The sequence below is a fragment of the Populus alba genome, chromosome 2 (assembly GCF_005239225.2).
Source record: "Populus alba chromosome 2, ASM523922v2, whole genome shotgun sequence".
In the NCBI taxonomy this organism is placed as follows: domain Eukaryota; kingdom Viridiplantae; phylum Streptophyta; class Magnoliopsida; order Malpighiales; family Salicaceae; genus Populus; species Populus alba.
In genome coordinates, this window is record NC_133285.1 from 9,449,803 (window position 1) to 9,472,650 (window position 22,848).

At 34.8% G+C, this 22,848-nt stretch overlaps 3 protein-coding genes and 1 non-coding gene across 4 annotated transcripts; 1 reads left to right on the forward strand and 3 right to left on the reverse strand.

The window, feature by feature from the left end:
- Positions 1–351: 351 nt before the first annotated feature.
- Positions 352–2,957, reverse strand: LOC118063442 (UV-stimulated scaffold protein A homolog). The gene is made up of 2 exons (XM_035077477.2): positions 2,560–2,957; positions 352–2,437 (listed from the first exon to the last, which is right to left on the reverse strand). Exons 1-2 carry the CDS (start codon positions 2,740–2,742, stop codon positions 665–667), a joined length of 1,956 nt encoding a protein of 651 aa, XP_034933368.1. The 5' UTR covers positions 2,743–2,957; the 3' UTR covers positions 352–664.
- A 5,988-nt stretch (positions 2,958–8,945) lies between these two features.
- Positions 8,946–10,863, reverse strand: LOC118063431 (aspartyl protease family protein 2). Its single transcript, XM_035077459.2, has one exon. The coding sequence runs from the start codon at positions 10,813–10,815 to the stop codon at positions 9,343–9,345; it is 1,473 nt and encodes a 490-aa protein (XP_034933350.2). The 5' UTR covers positions 10,816–10,863; the 3' UTR covers positions 8,946–9,342.
- Positions 10,864–19,503: 8,640 nt separating this feature from the next.
- LOC118063450 (cytochrome P450 703A2) lies at positions 19,504–21,357 on the reverse strand. Its single transcript, XM_035077489.2, has 2 exons — positions 20,281–21,357; positions 19,504–20,142 (listed from the first exon to the last, which is right to left on the reverse strand). Exons 1-2 carry the CDS (start codon positions 21,205–21,207, stop codon positions 19,504–19,506), a joined length of 1,566 nt encoding a protein of 521 aa, XP_034933380.1. The 5' UTR covers positions 21,208–21,357.
- Positions 21,358–21,857: 500 nt separating this feature from the next.
- Positions 21,858–21,929, forward strand: TRNAQ-CUG (transfer RNA glutamine (anticodon CUG)). The gene has a single exon. It is a non-coding gene; the product is annotated as a tRNA-Gln (tRNA).
- Positions 21,930–22,848: the final 919 nt, after the last annotated feature.

A 22,848-nucleotide genomic window follows, 5' to 3' on the forward strand; every position in this document is an offset into this window, starting at 1 on the left:
CGCCAGAGTCGAAAATATTCGCAGTTAAATATTCACTGGCGCCAGAGTCAGGAATATTATAAACAAATTTTCATAACATAAATTAATAAACATTTAGCAATTTAAGACGAAACCAGCAATGCAGCCCGCCTCAGGCAGGACGTTTAAGGGGTGATAATATCTTCCCTTTTACGTAACCAGTCCCGAACCATAGAATCTCTGTTGACCAGTTAGGGTTTCTAGTGACCATAATACTAGGTGGCGACTCCTTAAACAAGACCTTTTCATAGGATGCCAGAAATCTATTCTTTTTAAATTAATTCAAAAAAAAATTTTAAGACCGCCGCGATGTCGGGTGCGACAATAATAATCTCCAATGTTCCAATTCTTCAGTGTTGTCCTGTGATTAAAATATGACACAACAATGTTTGTGGGAAGAAATAAAAAACATATCATTACAAAATCTTCCAATCAAAGCTTGTAATTACAAAAGTACTCGTCTTTCTCCAAAATCACACAATGTGTACAGCAAAATTCTTATGCTTCAACAACATGCAACTGAAAGTCTGAAACTGCTTGTCCGTCAACATGGATGGCACTATTGGGGCCCATTACCAGCATAAGTATCTTCAGATGCTCGGTACTTTAAGAAAGCGCGACACTCCAACAATGGAATATCCATATTCTACCATTGATTTGGAAAGGCTTCTCTATAATTAGCATCTTCTCCCAGTGTAAGCTGCCTTGTCATTGCATCACTTGCCCTGGTATTCGAAAGTCTCCGGGACAACCTATCTCTGGTGGTTACTTTCTTGTGGAACATTAACGCGAGAGTTTCCATTTTGTTTCTAGCCAGCAAACTGTCCCTCCTCGATGCCTCGCCATCGTCCCCGATAACTGAGGATCCAGAATTTGAAGCCACTGCAGCATCCCTCAGAACAGCTTGATTATGTTCTCGTATCTTTGCAAGCTTAGCTCGTTGCTGTGAATGTTTGTCCATTTTTCTTTTCCTTTCTTCCTCATTATCTCTGTCCCGAACATTCTTCACAGCTTCTTTGGCTAATTGCTCTACTAAATCAGTCCCTAAATCAGGAGTCACGTCACTAGTTGAAGTGTCCTGATTGATAGGATTTCCTTCATCGTCACGGGGAATGATGGGTCCGTGAAAGGGGCAAACTCTCAAATCTCTTCTCTGACAGAGTCCACCATTCCGTAACGGGGCTCGACATGGCTGGGTTTCAACTCGGTCTTCTTTGTAAAGAGTTGCCTGAAGGTTCAATTCAGCAATTTTCTTTGCTGGAATAACTGCATCATGGTCCACCCTACCCCAGTGACTTTCAAGCTCCAAGCCCCTGTGGTTGGCTAAAACATCCCTGTTTGAACCCCAAGTGTCCAAAAAAGAGCCCCACTCTATCACTGGAGCTTCAGCCATGAGCCTACTTCGAAGAGAGCCGGAATCAGTTCCACCACCTTCACAACCCGGAGACTCGTCAAGTTTCGACTTCTCAGTACTGCATTCAGAAGGTTCATTTTTCACCTCTCCAGAAGTTGATGGTGCAGAAGAGTTTTCAGATCGCTTATTGGGTTCACTAAAACTCCCAAGGCCAGTTGATTCAACCTTACCCTCCTCCCAAAAATCTTCTTCCTCTTCTTTGCCATGCTTTGTAATGTCTGGAAGAACGCAACCTGATTCAACACATTTCTTCTTCATTGATTGAAGGTGATTTCGGATGTCAATGAACTCCTTGAGCATAGAATCTCTTAATCTCAAATCTTCCACTTCAACCCTGATTAGAATAGAGATTCCTTCTTGGACCGAAACCAAATGCTTTGTCACTAAGAGCTTGTACAACTCCCTCAATGCATCGAAAACCACTTTATTCTCACTATTCTCGCAGACCTTCTCCCCCTCTTTCAACGAATCAAGCCGGAGCTGACGCAACTCCAAAGTATGAAACTCTTCAAAATCCTCATCGTCATCTAAAGCGCCAATCACCACATTCTCCTCTTTATTCTTAACAATCTCTAAACACTCCCCAATCTCATCAACAGTTTCCCGAATTTCCTCCTTCAACGAGGATAAATTCTCCTTCAAAGCCTCAAACTTGTTAGCTAAGATCTCTTTCGTCCTCATCTCCCTTTCCCTCCTCTCTTGCTGAACTCGTGCTGCATTGGCCTGAACATTTGGAAACTGAAACCGGAGCGTGTTTTTAAGGTAATCAAAACCTAATCTAATCTGTCTGTAATGAATTCCAAATGAAGAATTCCATTTCTCCAAGAATTCAATCGCTTTTAAACGCAAAACGGACGCAACTGCCGGTGGAGCAGGAAGCGGATGGTTTCTTCTAAATCCCACGCTTAAACTTAATAGTTTATCTAAATTCTCAACAACTAGAGCTCTAAATAGCTTTGATCGCATAAATAGTTCATCAATTATTAGAAGCGTCAAATACCTAACCTGCAAAATCACAATACATATATACACATAAATTCTACCCTAAATTACACCTTAAAAAAAAAACCAAACAAACTGGAATAATTGAATAATGATAAAATAGGATTATAATGCGAAAGGGGGACCTGGGAGTGGTCGCGTTTCATGAATTCCATTAGGATTTGGGCGGCGAGTCGGAGCTCCGAGTCAGAGTATCGGACAACCGTTTTGATGCCTTTGAGAAGGCGGGGGTCGACGTGGGCCGCCGTTGAATTGGTGGCCTTCTCTATCAACGCCCTCACTTTTCCCGCATCCTCTTCCATCTCCATTAATCCCCGCAGCGAAGTAATCAGGCAAACAGAATTTTGGAAAAATTCACACTTGACATAATCATTAACTACCTCATTTGGTGGTACCTTTGCTTGTTTAGATCAAAATTCGCTCCAAGTCTAAATGAGTCGGTCAGTAGTTGATTACGAACTGTGTCGTCTTGTCAGTTAATTTACGATATTCCCCCCATGTTCTGCCAGAGCTTGTAGCTGAGTTCTCACATTGAAGATTTATGAAGACCCTTATGGTAAATTCAGCGAGATGAAATTAATTTAATTAATGAAGATTATTATGGTAACCTTTCCTCTGTTTTATGAAAAAATATTAAGTAAACCCAGTTCACCTCATGCATCAAACTACTTAATTTATCACAAATCAGTGAGTTTGTTCAATGCAAAAAAATAGAGAATGAGAGTATGACCTCCTCCTCCTCCTCCTTCAAAGCAGTGCTCGCTTCTATGTATATTTTTACATATTGTTTTGTAAAAATATGTGACTATTTTGCTAAATCAGATTAACAATCCACACTAACTTAGCTGAAATGATATTCTTATTCTTTATGAAAAATTCACTTTTTGTTGTTCAAATTATCTCTTTAATTTCTTTTATTCATGATTAACGTTTTTTTATTTATGCACACGGATTATTTATTTTTTTAATATAAAGTATGTTCAAGCAAAATATATATAAAATAAGATGACACATAAGTATTAAAATCTTAGGGGGATTCAGAGTAATACTCAATTAAAAAAAAAAAAAAAAACTAAGTCAGAAACTAATGCTTTTTAATTAAACGGGTTTTTTCATCCATTTTTTAGTTTTCAAATTTATAAAAGTTTAAAAAATATATTTTAGGGATTTTTCACGGTTTTTTTTTCATTATTTTTTTGCTATTTTCAAATAAAGAAAAAAACATGAACAATTTTTTTTTTCTTTCATACGCATGCATTTTTTTAGCAATGTAAAATATTAAATTACATTTTTATATATAGTTAGTGTTTTAATTTTATTATAGATATATTATTTTAGTTAAAAATATATTTTTTTATGATAATTTTTAATTTGAATGAAATAAATCCATATTTTACAATTACACTATCATGTGTATAAAAATATTAAGATGACTATTATAAATTATACTTTTGATTTTTTTTTATAAAAAGTAGTTTGTGATTTTGATATGTTTTTATAATTCCTTGGTGAAAAAAATTTATATTTCTTCCCTATAAACAAATATATTTTTCAAATTTTCATTGAAAAAAAGACTAGATAAGGAAAAGAAAACTAGAATGGAAAAGAAAAAAAATTATTAGTAAGGAAATCGAAACATTAACACATTAAAATAATTTAAAAATATATAAAAAATTAATTTTTTAAAAATTTTAATTCAAACACGAAGCCAAACCCGTAATAGTCTATTAATACTTCATCTCAAAACTTTGTTTTCTCTTAGTTTATCCTATAATACTCATCAAATTTATGTACCAAGCCTTTGCTATGCTTCCATCAGTTTAAAATGTCCATTTTGCTATGTAAATTTTCAATTTTTTTTAAAAAAAAAAAAACAAAATTGTATAGACAGTATATCAAAATCAACTCAAAGTAAAATTCTCATGTGATTAATTTTGAAAATATAGATGAAAGAATTAGATTGTAAGAGCAGATTCACTTTAATAAAAAGCATGAAAAAGATCAGCATGAAGTTAATTCAATAAAAAAGTAAATTGAATTGATAAACTATTTATATCTTTATTTTTAGACGAACTTAGAGTTGACATGACAAAGCATGAAAAATGTTTTGTACATTGCTAAAAAGAAAGAAGAAGAGGAAAAAAAAAAAAAACAAGAAGTTTCCGGGAAGTATTGTGAATATTATTGAAGGGACAGAACCCATGGTCCAGGGTTAGGCATAGGCCCATTAAGGAGCTTCGCGTCCAAGCACACGATAATGGAAGGGGCCTGACGTGGACCCAAGAAAGATAATGGAATGTGTGGGTCCCCGCAACATGTCCTCAATGATGTGTTACATACCAGCTGTAAAGAACACTCGGAGCCTCCACCGTGATCCACCTCATAACAGTCCGAGTGACTGTTGTGCCAAAGATGATGTCACCTCGTGACAACTACAAACTAATATCAACTTATCATGAATGAACCCTAAACCTTTAACAAACCAACCCTATAAACGCACGTTCCTCCTGCACGGATCCTAGACAAAGGTAACAAGTAACAAAGACCACGGCAAGGAATTATCCTTTAATATATCAAATGGTTACATAGCTCAGGCTTGTGGAATATATATATATATATTTCCACTCTCACCATATATTTTTATTTTTTTATGGATACTAGACAAGGTAACAAATAAAAATTTATTTTATTTGTTTTTCAATCTTGATAGATTCCAGAAATAGGAAAGAAAATCAATAAAATACAACATAAAAAGAAATGAGCTTCAAAAGTTTTTTTTTTTTGGCAAATGTTTTTTATGTGCAAATAATCATTATAACTTTTTTTTAATTCTGTTTATTTATTATTGTTTCTTTTTTTTTATCATATAATTAAATAAAATTAGCTTATTAGACCCAATGAAGTTTAGGATCTGAATTGTAGATTTTTTTTTTATTTTTTTAAAAACATCGTGAATTTTTTTTACTTTTTTAAAAATATGTTAATTGTTCATAACCATCTTTTTTTTTATGTTAAGAAAAATTAGTTCAACCCTCCATATGACACGGATCACCTATCTAATTTATTGCTAGATTGCATTGATCTTGTTTTTGTTCAACTTTTACTAATTTGCTCGTGCAAGATGCAATATTAAAAGTAAAAATGTTGATATTTAAAATGACTTAGAAGTGGTTTTATGGAGTTTTAGTTTTTTGGTCATGATAAAAAATCTTAGAAACAGGATTAGGGGTGAGCAAAAAACTCAAAAAATTTATTAAATTGAAAAAAAAAAAAAAAAACGAAAAAAAACTGAACAGAGAAAAAATTAAATTAACCGATTAGAAAATCCAAAATAATTTCCGGTTTTGTTTGGTTTCAAATATCTAAAACTGATTCAATCATAACTCTAAAAACAGAAAATAAACTATAAATAATCACTAAACTAACCAACGCTTACAACCCCCACCCTCCTCTTTATAACCACTAACCTAATCCAACCCCTACAGCCCCTCTTTTCTCTTTACCTCTCATATCTTTAAGTCCATCCCTCATCTTATCTTCTCCATCATATTCTTTTTTTTTCTGACAACAAATTCATGAACTCCATCATTTACTTCAATCAAACTATATCCAGGCACTTTGTCCATCTGCTCCTTTTGTAAGGAGAGCCTTTGCTCAATTGTTTCTTCAAAACGACCATGGATAGCACAAATGTTTGACTAAAGTATAAAATTTATGTTCTTATTTGGATCCAACTCGTTAATTATGGGCAGATATGTTTTCCTTCCAATCTCGAATGGTATCCAATTTCTATTTTCTTTGAGTTTTTGATGTTTTTATTATGTTGTAATTTGAACTCTAGTTTTGATTGTATTTTAAATAGACTTCAATCATGTCTTAGTCATGTAAACTAGAATAAGTTCCTAGACAACAAAAATGAGATTTGCTTCTTGGTTTTACTGGTTTTAGAAAACCAAACTGAAACTAGTCGGTTTAAACCGGTTTTTGGTTTTAAATTTTAAAAAATAATAATTTTGATTTTATTAATTTTTTTATGTAAAAACTAAACCAAAAAAAAATAATCACCACTAGAAAATTGATACTTCAGCTTACCATTTAGACTTACTAGAAGAGTTAAAAATACACCCTACCCTCTTATGTCATTGTTAAAGAAAAAGATTGGTGTGCTTGTAAGCCCGTCAACAACTTTATCATGGGTCAATAAAGGGGTAAGGCTCTCTATCGAGCCAATAAAGGTCCCAAATCAAAGAACTATATATAAAAAAACAATATATGTACAAAGAGAGTATTTGTTACAATGGAATGGACAAGCTGAAAAGGATGTTGTCTGGGTAGGATGAAACTGGTTGAAGGCTATATCCTCGCCTTAAGAGCAAGGTCTTTTAAAGAAGTGGGATTGTGACATTTCATTACCAACATGATAAAATTTTAAAATTTCAAGAAAAGTTAAAAACCTCATTTTAAAAGGATTGTTAAAAAAAATTAGAATTTTTATATATATTTTTTTATATTTTTAAATTATTTTGATACGCTGTTTTTTAATATATTTTTTCAATAAAAAATATTTAAAAAAATAACTACAAATACATTTCCAAACAAATACAAACATGAAAGAAAGGAGATACTCCAAGCAACAAGATCTCTAGATAAGGGGATGAAAAGATAAGGAAGATAAGAATATCGGCACTTCAAGTAAACTCGGGGGAAGGAAAATTTCGGATTCCCCTTTTCTTTCTTTATTTCAGATTTCCCTTTTCTGGAGATAAGGTGTAAATAACGATCATCGGAGGTGGTAGTATCATTTGAAGAAGTTCTAAGTATGTCTTCGTTTAGAAAACCAAGGAGCTTGGCTATCTCTAATTAGTTAAAAGGTTTAGCTTGTTATTCTTGAATTTATTATTCAAATTCCAGCAACAATTCCCTTTAATTCCAGCAGCAAATTCATTCAATTTCCAACAAATCCAATAAATTCTCCAGCTGTAAATTGTTCAATTTCCAGCGGCAAATTAATTTATCACCTTCCAGCACAGGTTTCTGGCAACAAGAATCCATGAAATAATGTGATTCATTACTGCAATTGCTGGACGGACCTTCTTTTTTTTTTTTTTTAAACCGACTCTTACAGTTTCAGTTTTGTGATGCAGATCGGTAGAGTGCTGTAGATACTTTGGTGGTTATTTTTTAAAATATATTTTATTTAAAAGTATATTCAAATAATATTTTATTTTAATTTTTTAAAATTATTTTTGATATATTACCATATCAAAATAATATAAAAAATATTAAAAATATATTAATTTAAAATAAAAAAATTAAATTTTGTTCAAAGCACAAAAATAAATAAAGTGTCTTTTACGATTCTTTTAGACATGCACGCACCGAAAGAATCTAGTCACATAGGTAGATGCGGTGAGGGGTCCATGAAACACGGAGTCATCCATTATATATCGAAGCTTTTGCTTCATTCACGGCAAGATCCCCATGTGCATGTTCTCATTGACCATTGCCCCGTGATATTTTCAGGTCCAAATATCCCACCCGACACCGTTTACCATCTAGAACATCATAATCTGCATTATTTTACTTTCGACTCCTTTTGCACATGCACGCGAAAGGAACTGCTACCACCGGTCCACCGCCATCAATCTCGCAAGATGGATCGCTAGTGCCCAGCCCCTACCGAGAAAAATGTGAAAAAGCCAGCAATCCACACCGTGCTTTCTGTGGGCAAAAATGCTGATTTTCCCAGGCAAGTTGGCATTCTTCGGGAAAGGATTGATCCTTTCTGGTTAAGGACAAGATATATAGCCACCAATATAATTGATTTTCGGGGCACTGTAGCTAGCGACCTGGCTTTGAGTCCTTAAATGCAGCTGAAATTCGGCAGCGTTTTGCAGTTCTCCAGCAAGTGGCGTCCTTCAACTTGATTTACAAAATACTAAATCAAACCTACAAATCTTAATGAGATCGAGGATGCCATTCATCCATCGAGTGTCATCACACAACAGGTAACATCTTCGGGACAAAAACTATTTACATGATCTACATTACTGATATGGTTTTTTAAATAGTACAAATATAGCTTTTCTTTTTTTAATGTGCATTTCAATATCATTTTAAACCATTTATTTGTATTTTCATATATTTAATATTTATATTTTTAGCTTTTCTGAGAAAAATTATTGAGAAAAGTCTAGTTGATAAAAGAATGAGCTCGGCTATTTTTAATATTGTTCAGTGCCCTGTCAAAATCTTTAAAATAGTTTCTGTGTCTTCAAAATCTCTGTTCTTCACGCGATGCAACTCTCTATACTATGATATTTCATTAAATATTGTGTTATTTTGGTAAGAAAAATATTACTGTTAAAGATCCTCTAATGCGTGCCCATCACGGCCGCAGTACTGTAAGATGTGTTCCCATTCGTACAGAAGACTCAAGGCTCCACAGTAAAAACGAACTATACACAAATTAGAACAGTAAATTTATGGCCAAATGGCGCTAAAGAAGGAATTAAAAATTGAAGATGGCTTTCTTTTATCATTGATGATAATTTGCGACATCAAACGAGTTTGCATTAAGAGCAATTCTGCATTTGAATTCCAAACAAGTTTTTTTTCAACCGAATTCAAGCTCAAAGCTTGAGCTTATATGGAACATTCTGCTCTGCTGTTAGAGGAAGCATATGGTTGAGTAACGACAAATAGCCAATCAACAGCACACATCATCCCTAATTTATCTCCCCTCTTTCTCCTCAGATTAAAAATCCAAGAAAAGATGTTTTTTTTGCCATGATTTAGATAAAAAAAGAAAAATAAATAAAAAGGGCAGGGAAAGACCTTCATCCCTTGCCAAAACGGAAAGAAATAGTAGTAGTACCTAGTAACTACGCAAATGCACGCTACACAACTCAAGCACATCCACGGGGAGCAAATCCGACCCGTGAGGCCGCCAAGTCATATACAACCCGGAAACCTTGTTGTTGGATATTCCCGATTATCGACAATCCACTCATTGTACCCGCAAACGCAAAGCAGAAACTGCCACTATTGTCCACTGGTATCAAATAGTTCGACGCCGGTAATGATACGTCAGCACCTCTAAAATGTAAAACCACCGTTGGAACCTTCACCTCTGTCTTCCCAGATAGATCAAAACACGTGTCAAACAATGAGAATTCCGGTGCCCGTTTCAAATTGGATGCCCCGACCCGGAAAGCATCGCGCAGAGCCACATAAGCGGGCCGGGTCAACCGGGTAACCGACGTGCCCGAATCAATTATAACTCCACCATTCCCTGTCGAGTCAAGTTTGAATAAAGAAGCTGTGATCCCAGGGACACGCGTCCCACCAACACTAACCCCAAGAAGCTCAACATAGTAAAAGGTGTCTAATTTCGGGTTGGACACCAATGGAGTGTACCGAGCGGTTCTTGAAATAGCCGAGTCGCCAAAAACCATATAAGACGGTTTAGAAGAAGCAGACCGGTCCACCAAGCAATAAGAGAATTTCCGGCTGAACCGGCGACCAGCTTGGGAAGGAAATGATAATCTACCCCTTCCAAGTCCCAGCAACCCAGCAGCACCAATGAAAAGCCCTTCATTATCATGCCCACAACCAAGCGCCACGCGTCCAACTCTAGTGCCTCGAAACGTCAGCGTTTCGGTTGAGAAATCACCGTAAGTGAACGACCCGTCGCCGTAAGAGACTTGATAGAGACAAATCTGTTTCTTCGTGCTGCAACCTGGGGAATCAAGTCTCCTACACAAGGGTGACCCGCAGGGGATGTTAGCGAAGGATCTGGATTTAGTAGGGTCAAAAACCGGGTCGGTTTGAGAGTAACATTTTTTGCACGGAGCACACTGGATCCAAACGACGTCGCTTCCAGTGTCGAGCACCATGAAGACATATCTTGCTGGTGTCCCTACACCGAGGCGCGTGAAGTACTCGCCACTCCCTTGAGCGAGTCCTGATATTACAGAACTACTGAACCCAGGGCCGCGCGCACCAGTCCTGTTTGTACTGCCGACGGCTGCAGCAAGGGAAGTTATGGATTTGACACGTGAGGCATCACGTGCGAGCCTCGAGTTGAAAAGATCTTGTGGGGTTTTGTCCGAGGACAAGGCATCTAAGTGGTGTAGCTGTAAGGAAAGGGAAGTGGTGGTGGAGGCTTCTGATGATGTTGAGTCGGTGAGGGTTTGAGTCTCGGGTTCGGATTCGGGTTCGGTGTCGGCCCATGAGAGAGTGGGTTTGTTAGGGAGGGGGTTGACGGTTAGGGTTTGGAACTGCGGTGAAGTCGAGATAGTGGTGGTGGAGAGGGAAAGCAAAACGCAGGTGAAGGAAAAGAAAAGGAGAGCAGGGGCATTTCTTGCTTTTCCTTCCATTGAAGACGAGAAAGTGGGGGTAGACACTGAAGTGTTTGCAGAAGTGAGAGAGTATAAATAATTGAAAGGTGCAATGCAAAAGGTGGCTCGTGTGAAGGGACTTAGCATTTTCCTCTTTTCTGAATGACTTTTCTAATTTCTATTTTCTACACAAAAATTATAAACGGTGAATTCTAAATATCAATTTTACGACGGGCATTCTTGATTCTCATGAAACTAAATTTGTAATCAATTAAATATTAATATTAATAATCAATTTTTAATCAGTTTAAAATAGATTCCAAAAAAAAACAATGAAAAAAATAAAAACTAAATTTAACATAAAAATAAAACAAAACAAAATAAAAATAAAATAAAATATTAAGGGTAAGATTGAAAACAAATTTTCATGAAGAGGTCTTGCCATTGCGGGCATTACACATGCGTAGATAACAGTGAAAAATCACTATAAAAAGCTGCACGCGCCTCCAAAGCAAGACGACCTTTTCTCACATGCTAGCGCTTCTAACGTAAAAACTAACCAAGTTGTAATGTTTGTTTTTCTAGTCCTTGTTATTTATTTTTTTCAAATTAGATTCTTCAAACCTTAATTATTTTAATTAACAGAATCATATTTGATTTTGCAAAACCAAACATCACACGTCAAAAGTGTATAATAATATTATCAGAACCAGAATAGACGAATTTGCTGTTATATATCATTTTAAAGTATTAACTTTGGTGACATTTGCTCGTGTATACTTTTTAATTACGGGATCGTTTTGCTTTTATGGATATAAATATCTGGGATGAGCTTGCAAATCAATAGAAAATCAAATCCCTTTTCTTGTAAAATTTTTAAAACGAATTATCCAAGTTGGCATGGCCCTTTGGGAGAATTGGAAGTAGTGGAAAAGGAGATTGACGGAAATGCCACTGGAGGGCATGATTTGAGGGCGAAAGAAATATCCTCGAGATCATTTGCTTTAGTTGGGTGAAAGGTGGGCTGGTAGTAGTAAATGCTAGACAGATGGGATAGCAATAGCATCACTCAAGAGTCAAGACTCGAGAATTGATATCGACCCTTGGGACTCGGCGGTCAACTGAATTTTCCTCCCGCCGTCCCTCTCCCGTGACGTTTTTAAGCGAAGTTACTGCTGCAATTGTAGCAAGCTTGTCATTTTCATTTTGTTAGTGTTTTTTTTTATTATTATTATTGAAATGATGAATCTTGGTTACGAAATATTTTAATGATATGTTGTGATTTAAAATATTAATTTCAAGCGAAGTTACTGCTGCAATTATACCAAGGCATTTTGTTGGTGTTTTTTTTATTATTGAAATGATATATCTTGTTTTCATTAAAAAAAAATTAAAATTATTTAATCAGTTAAATAAGTTGATTTATTCTAATTAAATAATAAAAAAATGACAACAATAGTGAACCGATTAAATTATTTTTTAAAAAGTGATTATGATAACTTAAGAAGAAAAGCTTTTTTTTTTCAAGAGAAGAAAAATAATATAATATAATTTTCAGCTAATTAAATATGCAAGGAGAAAAATGGATTAAAATTGTGTAGCCCAATATAAAAAAAATCAAACATTAATGGATGAAATCAGGAATATAAAAGGTTGCAAAACTAAAAATAGCAAATAAAAGAATGAGAATAAAAATTAAAAAAAATAAGGGCAATTACAAATTTTTTATTAAAGGGTAAAATTAAAAGAAAAATAACTTTAAAAAATTAAAAAAAAAATGAAGACCAGATTAGAAAAAAAATAATATACCATAAATCTAGATTAAAGGATAAACTTGAAAACAAATAAGACTTTTACAAAAAGACCAAGAAAAAACATAAAAATCAAAAAATAAAGACCAAATTATAAAAATAATATATGACAAATTAGGATTGATAAAATTAAAAATAAATAAATTTTTTATAAAAAACAAAAAAAAATCAAAATAACAAGGATTAGAGTTGAAATATCAATAATAAAGATAGTCAATTTACAATTTGTTAGAGAAGAGAGAGAGAGAAAAAAGCCCTACAATTAAAAAAAACCACCTTATCACCACTAACACTCACCACCTCAACAAAAATAGAATGTGACAACAAATCGAACAACACAGTGAAGATAAATTTTTTTATTCCAAAGCACGAGCCAATAGCCTTTTTAATTTAAATAATATTTAATGTATATTAAAATATTAAATTGCCCTCAAATAACTAGGTAACAAAAAAAAGACAAAAAAAATTAATTCTATCATTTTAAAGAATAAAAATTGTAATTTTACTATATTTTTAAAAAATAAAACCCTGTCTTTTAGGTGTAAATTTTTGTATCGAAGAGTAATTTAATCATGGTTAAAAAAATAAAAATAACAACCATATCTTCTATTAATTCTATGATATGACCAATGAACTATACAAAAATACCAATACCGAAATGCCCAAACACCGAGGCAAGTGATTTTGCCTTCCCTTGTAGGTTATTTTTATTATTATTTAAATTTATGACCTGTGCAATTTGTTTCCTAATAAAATGTTGATGAATTGCCTTATTTTTACATAAAATAGAATAATCATTATTTTTTAAAATATTTTTTATTTTAAAATACATCAAAATAATATTTTTTAATTTTTTAAAAATTATGTTTTGAGATTAAAATATATCAAAATAATATGAAAATATTAAAAAAATATTAATTTTTAAAAAATAATAATAAATAATTTTATATTTATATTTATATTTTTTTTCAAAATACACCACCTGTATCTTAAGTCGCACAGTGGTGTAAATTAGTTTCAAACTTAATTCGTCCTTATGCGTTTTATCAGATCGCCTAGGAAAAAATCGCTCTTCCCAAAAAAAGCATGTCATCTCCCTTTCTTTTGTCGGAAGTCCGTCTTCCCCTCTAAGATAAAAAAATCAAGGAGCATCTTTGTCTTCCAGTTATCACGCAATTCTCGACTTCGTCATCAAGCAAAAAGTTTCCAAGCGGATCCAATCTATCAATCATTTTCCAATTCACTCGCCCATTAAAATTTACAAAATAGAAGCGACAACGTTTTAAGACAACGACCCAGTCCTGATCTTTTCGTGATTTTGAAGGCAATTAATTTAAGTAAACGGGAGAAAATGAACAGACGAATCAAGAATTTGGGTGATAGCTGGAGAGAAAGACATCATTTCCCGTATATAAATTCAGAGACAAAAAGTAATTAACATGGCAAACAGATTTAGTAACACAAAACATGTCCACTTCACCCACTCAAACTCGAAGTTTTGTCTGAACTCATACGAGAGTGACATTCCCATGTTCTCATTGATTACAATACAGAGGCACCCAAAAACACAGAAGACATTACTGGTGAGACTCTTGTGTTCACGCTTTTCATGCTTCTGAAGCTTCTCGTATCAGTGAATCTCTCCCTGTCTACCTTTCCTTTTCCTTTATTCTTATCTTCAATTCTGCTTGTCTTCTTTCCTGGCCCTTTATCATCAGATATCTGGTGCGCTCACCATTTTCTGCCAAGTGGACTTCTAAAAGTATCTGGCGTGCATGGCAATACCGGGTCGTACACGGCAAGTTCTAGGGAGGCAGGCGGTGCTGCTTTTGCGCCCTTGATCCATGGCCTCAAGAACTGGATGAGTTATGTTGAAGATAGGACGTGTATGTGAACATGGTTCTAAATGAAAACGCATGAAAGACTTACGAGGATATCAGAGCCAGATGCACAAACGACACACAGCAAAAGATGTGCGCTGTGTCCGGAGATGTTTGGTTATTGTGTGCACAAAAGATGCACCCAGGGCCCGGGCATCTTCATGTCCAATTTCTCTTGTCACATGATTACATGCAAGTCGTCAAACCCATGCCCCTACCAGTTGCTATGCCCTTTTTATGAAAATCTTAAAGTCGTTTGGTCTTAGGGGCCCCCATGGTAAGAAGTAGCAGGTATGGTAGCTGTGATACAGATGCACAGTTACAGGCTCACCAACCATGGCCTCTCTCTTTACCCAGCTAGTGAAATTCAAACGAGAGAAAAGGGATGGCATCCTTTTCATTTTTCTCTTCTATAGGTGAAAATGAAGAGAGAGAGGGGGGACATAAAAGATGGATGGGGAAAATGAAAAGAGGGGAGCACAGAACAGACGACAGGGGAGATCCCCGTTTCAAGAGGATGAGCAAAAACCCATTACCTGAAAAGGGGCTCCGTTGGCTTTTAACATAAAAGCCAAGCTGAAACGAGTAAAAAGTATACCCCATGCATAATTTGTAATCAAGGCCTGTTAAAATTAAACTCCACGGGGCAAAACTTTCCAAGAGTAAAAGAAAAGTAGAGGGAAAGAAGAATTATAACCAGGAAAGAGCATTAAAGTTAGTCTTCAATGTTAAAGCATTAGTGATATCCAATCGGGGCAATTGAAAATAAAGATAAAACCTGAATGATGCCAGCTTTTGGATCAAGTAAAAACCTCTGGACCGGAGACATCTCTTAGCATGAACCATTAGCTTAAACATTGGATCATCTCCACCGATGATGCCACCAAGAACATCATTGAAGCCAGACAAGGCCCTTGTTGCTTAACATTGGAATCTTCCTCTTCAATGTTCAAACAGGAGTGCATGAAAGTACGGAGTAAAGAGACCGAATATATACTGACAAACTACTTTCTCAGAGGGGGGGAGATAAGGATGATAAGGAATACCGCATGCCTACAATGATCAAGAAAACATGTCGACTTAAATTTCCTCAAGTTATCGTTAATAATTATTTATTTATATATATATATATTATTTAATTAATTATATATATACATAAATTTTTTTTATTTAAATTTAATTTTAAAAAACTATAAAATTACATTAAAAAAAACTTATATATATAATTTTTATAAAATATGAAAATATCTAACCTATAATAAAACAGGAGTGATGTAAGTGCTTAAGAAAGTATCCTCTCACTATTCCATTTTTCAATTTTTTTTAGTTGTTGTTTTGTTCCTTTCAAGTTTCAACCGTTTTTTTAATTTTTTCCTTTGCTTGGCCGTACAAATTAAAAATGTGTAACAACTAATTGAATTAAGATACCTACTTTATCTTTGCATGAGTCATGATTTTCCAACAAGTACCCTAGTGAGTATCAGTTCTTCTCTAGCCTTTCAGATTCAGAGTTTCAAAAGGATGGCCAAACTCAAGCTTGGTTTTTCGTACACAGATCAGCTAATTGACAGCCATGACTACCGTGATGTCTAGTGGCTACGGTAGCTCTAGAATCTATAATTTCCGGCAGCTGCGTCATAAATGTTGCCATTCATTTCTCTCTCCTTTTCATTTCCTTTTCTGGTTGCTTAATAAATGACAATATATATAGTAGATCAACTTCTTTATAAGAAGAGACAGTAAGGCTGAGACACTCTGCAAAACATGTTTCATTAATGGTAACTAAATTTAGGCTTTCGGTGATGTGTTTTTGGGTTGCTGACTAGTCTTGGATTGTGTTGGTTTTGGAGGTCGAAGTTGAGTTAATATTTGTGTATAAAGTTTACAAAAAATAATAATTTAAAAATAAAAAATTAGTTTTTATGATTGAGCTTTGTTTATAATTAGATTGTACCTAATCTCAACATGGTCTATTAGCTGTTCATTTCAAAAACAAATTTCTTGTTGGAATATGAAATTGTGTTAATAAATGTAAGCCGAGAAAACTAATATATAAGAAAAGAAAAATAAAATAAAGCTGGTATGGGTATATATATGAATGTTGTGTGTTTATGTGCATGAAGCTAGCTAAATGAATGGTTGTTTGTAGTTCCTATAATTATTAAATGATTGTTATTCATGTATGAAATTGCACCAGTCAGCCTAAAATAGCTTGTCTTCACTTACCTAATGACTAAAATATTTATATACCTTGATCATGTCAACTTATCTCGAAGAGACATGTATCTCAATGTGTGGAGTTACTTATTCCTCTATTCATGATTGTATCAATGATGGAGAGATTGATGCTTGTTATTGCTTGTGGTGTTTGTTGTGATATTAGTTAAGAATGTGGTGATTGACAAAGTTGATAATCGGCAAGGTGTAGGAAATAACCATTGCCTAGAAATGAGGTGTTATGCTCTATATTAGTAACAAGTAGGTTGGTGGTTAATATAAACAGGCATTGTTCTGAAAGTAAGCAAGTTAAGGTGAAGTAGGTGTTGTAATGACAATGAGCCAAACGAGAAGTGTGACTTGCATTGCGTGTCAAAGATTGGATTTCATGGATCAAGGCGAAGAAAAATGGTTGTTGAAAGGCTTAGGGTGTCATGGACGAGTCGTTAGACTTTTTGAGAATTTACATAAATGATAGTTTAGAGATCAAGGTCTAAACAGAGTGACGTGATGGTCAGCCAATAATGTTAAAAGGTCTAGTGGTTAAATTAGAAGCCCAGCCACATGACCTGGTGGTGATTGGTCAACAAGTTGATCAATTTAGTGGTTATAGCTACCCGTTAACCTACTAAATGACCAAAGGTTGTGGTTGGGTTGAGGCACAACCCATGTGAGTGGTCAACCCAACCAACTAGTTTTGGTAGTTAAGCAAGGCCTAGTTTGGTATTGTAATTATTATTTTAGTGTTTTTATTTCTTCCATCAATTAACAAATAACAATAATAAAAACTACAGGGGCTATGAAACAAGTACAATAGTATTTAACCTTGGGAATATATGTTTAGATATTGAAAACAACCACTACATTCAGAAGAGCTTAAAGATGACATCGTTTCTAAAATTAATTCTAGAACCTATTTTGGACCTACCTGATAATTGTCTTTTCTTAATATATATAATCAAGGCAAATTAACAGAAAAACTAAAGAGCATGACTTTTTCATTATAGCAATAGACAAAGATTATTATGGATTATTATATTGAAATTACTAGTTTGCTCCTTTACTAAAAACACATTAGCTTAGTTTTGGGGGTAGAATCATCTTTTCTTGGAACACATTGGTCATTGTTGATTTTAGTTAGTTAGATTAGTCTTTTCACACGATAAATGAATAATGAAAACACTATCATTCCTTTAAAAAAAGATGATTAAAAAACTTTCATGGAAGGGTTTTTTTTGTCATTTTATTTTTTGTTGCGCAGAATAATTAATGTCATACCCTTATAACAAAAAATATTTAAACTATCATGGAAGGGTTCTTTCATCAATTTTTTTTTTGCATAATGTAATTACTACCATACCCTTATAATAATAAATAAATAAACTACCATCTAAGGGTTTTGTGGATTTTTTCTCTTGTTTTCTTTTATATATACAATGTGAATGAGGGTTAATTTTGTCTTTTTAAAGATATAAAAGTATTAATACAAAAAATTCTAGCCATCTAAAAAAAATACACTTGCGTGTGAGGGAGAGCCACCGCACTTAAGAGGCATGTGCCCCCAAATTAGGCGGCCAAAATGCAAGATCGCCCTGTCACTACCGCTGTCGAGTGGCGGTGCTTCCATTAAGTTGGCGTGTGTGTTGTGGTTCTTGGTGTTTTGGTGGCGAAATGTTTTTTCTTTCCCATCCTCCTATCTCTCTCATTGATTTGTGTCCTTCCATTTTATTTTTGTTTCGGTTATAATTTTCATTCTTTTAATTAATCTTTGATTGTTTTAAATACTTTTTATTATTTTTTTATTATTTTTAATTTTAATTGATAAAATTTAGCTTTTTTCAAAAGAAACTTTATTTTTTAATTAAATTAAATTAATTTATTAAATATAAGCATGATATGCTCATTTGATGATATTTTAGTTGGTTTGTTTTTAGGGTCATTGCTCTAACAGCATGTGTGGTTTATTTTGGGGTCATCATGCAATCTTTCGTTGTGCCATTAAAACCATCTCTATGAGATCTTTTTGGTGGCAGAGTATTGTCAATGATGAAGTGATAGTGAGTCTCCAAGACATTTTCTTTCTTCTTCTTTTATATATGATATCGACAACTCATTTTTTATAATTAGTTATTGCCAAAAAAAAATTATCACTTTATTTTTTGTTGATGCTTTCTTTTGTTATATTATTAAATTAACCCAATTTATTAAACCTAGTCAAGTTAATGAGCCGATTCTTAGATTTGTGTTGCTTCTTTAAAAAAGTTGGCATCGCCTAAACATTCTTTTTTATGTTACAAAAAATTTGGACCGGCAAATAGCATAGGTCGGGCCACCTGTTAGATTTGTGTTGCTTCTTTAAAAAAGTTGGCATCGCCTAAACCTTTCTTTTAATGTTAGAAAAAATTTAGACCGGCAAATAACATAGCTCAGACCACCTATTTAGTCTCATATGTACTTAATCACTATTTGTTTTCTTTAATACTAAAAATATTTTACTTTTTTTTTCAATATTAAAATATATTTTACTGTGAAACTCAGAAGTCTCACAACAGAAATTCTTATTGTTTTGTCAAATGGTTAACATGTTCTCGAGTCATTTTGCAGATTAGCTAAGGTTAATTCTCATTTCTAATGAGCAGACATGGTCATTCAACATTATTATTATAACATTGAAGACTAGTCTATAAGATTTTTACTTGAATTTCTGCTTTAGCATTAATGATCATCACCATGTAAAGCAATAATAATAATAAAAAAAAGGAAAGATAATTCCAAACTTGAAAGCCATGATCACAACGCAACGGCATATAAATCTTCAATCAGTGGTACATATGCTCTGCCAAGCGTGGCCGAGCCATAGCCAACAAGGGCTTGGCCTTGGGCATGGTCATGCCGTAAACCTCAGTCGTGTCAATATCTTCGGGGCTTAGCCCCTCTGGCGGGGTCCAGTCAAAACAATGAAAGAGTCGAGCCAAAGCCATGAGTACCAGAGTCACGCCAAGTGGCGCGCCAGGGCATTTCCTTTTACCTGCGCTGAATGGCAGTATCTTAAAATCAGCTCCGTGGCTTATCTCCACTCGGCTCCCATCAGCCGGCCAATGTCTCTCGGGACGAAACTCCTCCACATCGGCCCAGAGTTTAGTATTTCGGCCCAGCCCATGAGTGTTGATAAAGACCCGGGTTTTGTCAGGGATGTGGTAGCCATTGATTGTGGTGGCGCGTAAGGACTCATGGGGGATAAGCAAAGGCCCAGCTGGGTGCATGCGGAATGTTTCCCGTACAACGCAGCGTAAGTAGTTAAGGTGGGCCAAATCAGATTCCGTGACCATTCGATTGGGACCCACAACTGAATCAAGCTCCTGTTGTATTTTGGAGAGGACACGTGGATGCTTGATCACCTCTGCCATTGCCCATTCATTGGTTACAGCTGAAGTGTCTGTAGCAGCAGCTATCATGTCCTAATGTACCAGAAACCACGGTGCTCCATGTTGTTAGAAGGAAATGGATAAAAACAACGTTGGAAGGAAGTTGAAAAGACAAAAAAAAACCATGAAAATGAGTGTTGTAGTGACCATCGTGAGAGATGCGATCATCACCTGAATTAGAGCTTTGATCTCTACATCATCCATGTGTTCTTTCCCGTTCTCACCAGGCAATGATAGTAGAACATCAACAAAGTCCATGTCTTTGTCTTCCTCTCCAGTTTCCTTTCTCTTCGTCTTCCTTGTCTTTCTGTGTTCTTCAATAATTTTGTTGTGAAAATCATCCACTCTTTTCTCCACTTCCCTCATTTTCTTTTCACAGCCATGAGGGTCAATCCACCTCCAAAATGGTAAATAATCACCAAGGTAGATCACCCCCAAAAGCCGAAACAACTCATGGGTTATGTGCATGAATTCCATGGCCTCTTGAGGGCCTGCTGATTCTGCACCAAAATATTGCTTACCTAGCAACATCCTAGTCACATTGTTCATGGAAAACGCACCAAGCACTTCCCTCAAGTTCAAAGGCTTTCCTGTTTGGGTCCGGGACCAGACATCCATGACCAGATGTTGGGCTTCATCGGCACGGTGATTTGCAAAAGACTCGAGCCTCTTTGTGGTTAGCAGATGCTCCATGCAGATCCTCCTCATTCTCTTCCAATGAGGACCTAACGGGGCCAAGGCCACATCTCCACACCCATAAGCTAGGTGGACGGCTGCGAGAGTTCTCGGCCGGGATGCGAAAACTTCATCTTGGCGTACAAGTATTTCGCGTATGATTTCGGGATCGTTGGTGGTAATGGCATCCACGCTGCCAAGTCGGAGGTAGACTAGCGGCCCATATTTATCACACAAGGAAGCTAAGTCCCGGTGAGGCTGCTGGCCGAGCTGTAGAAGGTTGCCGAAAACAGGCAATCTTGGCGGGCCCGGAGGAAGCCTTTTGGATTTATACTGTGACTTCAAATTTCCCCATCGTAGCAAGAAGTTTGCAACGATAACCAGAAAGAGTAGGGATGAAACCAAGGTGGTAATAATGTCCATGAGCAGCCTGATATGTTAGCTAATTTCCGCAAGATTATACCTATGACTACACGGGGAATCTAACAAAAGCCCATGAAGCTTTCAGAGGAGAAAGTATAGTTTACAGGCATCTATATATAAGATAGAAAACATGGAAGCTTGAGCTTAAACCTCCACGAACTTGCTCAATAGAGATTTAAAAGTGATCTGCTACTCCCCATTTATTTATACCCAGTGTTTATTAGATTTCAATATTCGAGCATTTAATTTTTCAAGATAAGCATGGTATGCATGATGATCTTGATGATATCCTACCTCAAAGAAATAGCATTTGCATGATCCTCCAATTTAAAACTTTGAAACCTTGACAGTAGACAGAATAGCATGAGCCCCTAATCAGGCAAAGAAGGTGGACTCATTTAGATCAGAATTAGCTAATCAGTCTATCAAACCAGCCCAATGGATCATGAGCCTCTTCGTTTTGCCCCGATCTTAGCAATTATGTAGCTGGCCCATCCTTGTCATCAGCAATAATCTAAGTCGACTAAAAGATTAAAAAGAATCATAAAATTTCCACTTAAAAGGACAGTGTCTCCCGCTTAAGCGCGCAAAACGACGCTGAAGAAGTATGAAGTAATCTTAACTATTTTGAACCCATGAGGTGCAAAACTGGTTCCATGGTCTAGTGGTGAGCACATTGGACTCTGAATCCAGTAACCCGAGTTCAAATCTCGGTGGAACCTACTTTTTCTTCTAATGTTACCTTCCTGCAAGCGGGATTTCCTTCTGGCAGGGCTCCAGCCTCTGGAAATAGGTTTTTTCATGCCCCCTAAACACCACTTAAAAAATATAATATCAAGATCACCTTAATTAAAAAAAATAAATACAAAGATGAATGATTAATTTTTTTTTACAAAGATGAATGTTGAATATTAAATATTAAAATAGAAAAAAAATCAATGTTTAAAATCTAATTTTGAAGAAAAAAACCTGATTCAACTGAAGTTAAATTGATTAACCGGCCACTGGAGATATGAGATAGATATATATATAAAAAATTAAAGTCTAAAAAGAAAGACCTAGAAAAAAAAATATGAGCTAACCTTGTTTAACTCAATTAACCCGCATTTACGATAATCTCATAGACAAAAAAAAGACAAATCTCAAGAGTCAATAATATAAGGTTTGATGATGAAATTGAAAAAAAATAATTAATTTTATATATATAAAAAAAAAAGATGAGTAAATCTGAGTTATCTTACCACCCATGATATGAGATCGAGATGAAAAAAATAAACTTTTAAAAGAAAAACATAGCAAAAAAAACCAAAGTTAAATGATTAAAAAAACATTTTTTTAAAAAAAAGCTATGTCAACATTAACAAATATACACTCGAGATAACCCAAAAAAAACCCGAACTTGATAACCAAATGTCAAATGCTGAACTTAAAATAAATATATTTTTTCAATAAAAAAACTTTAATATTATTTGGATCATGAGATTAAAATTACCTTATAAAAAGACAAATACAAAAAAAAAATAACAAAGTAAAATTCTCGACTACAAAACAATTTAGAATCCAAACAATGCATACCAAATTTGGCAAAAAAGTCCAACGAAATAAAATAATTAAGGACTAAATTGATAAATAAAATAAATT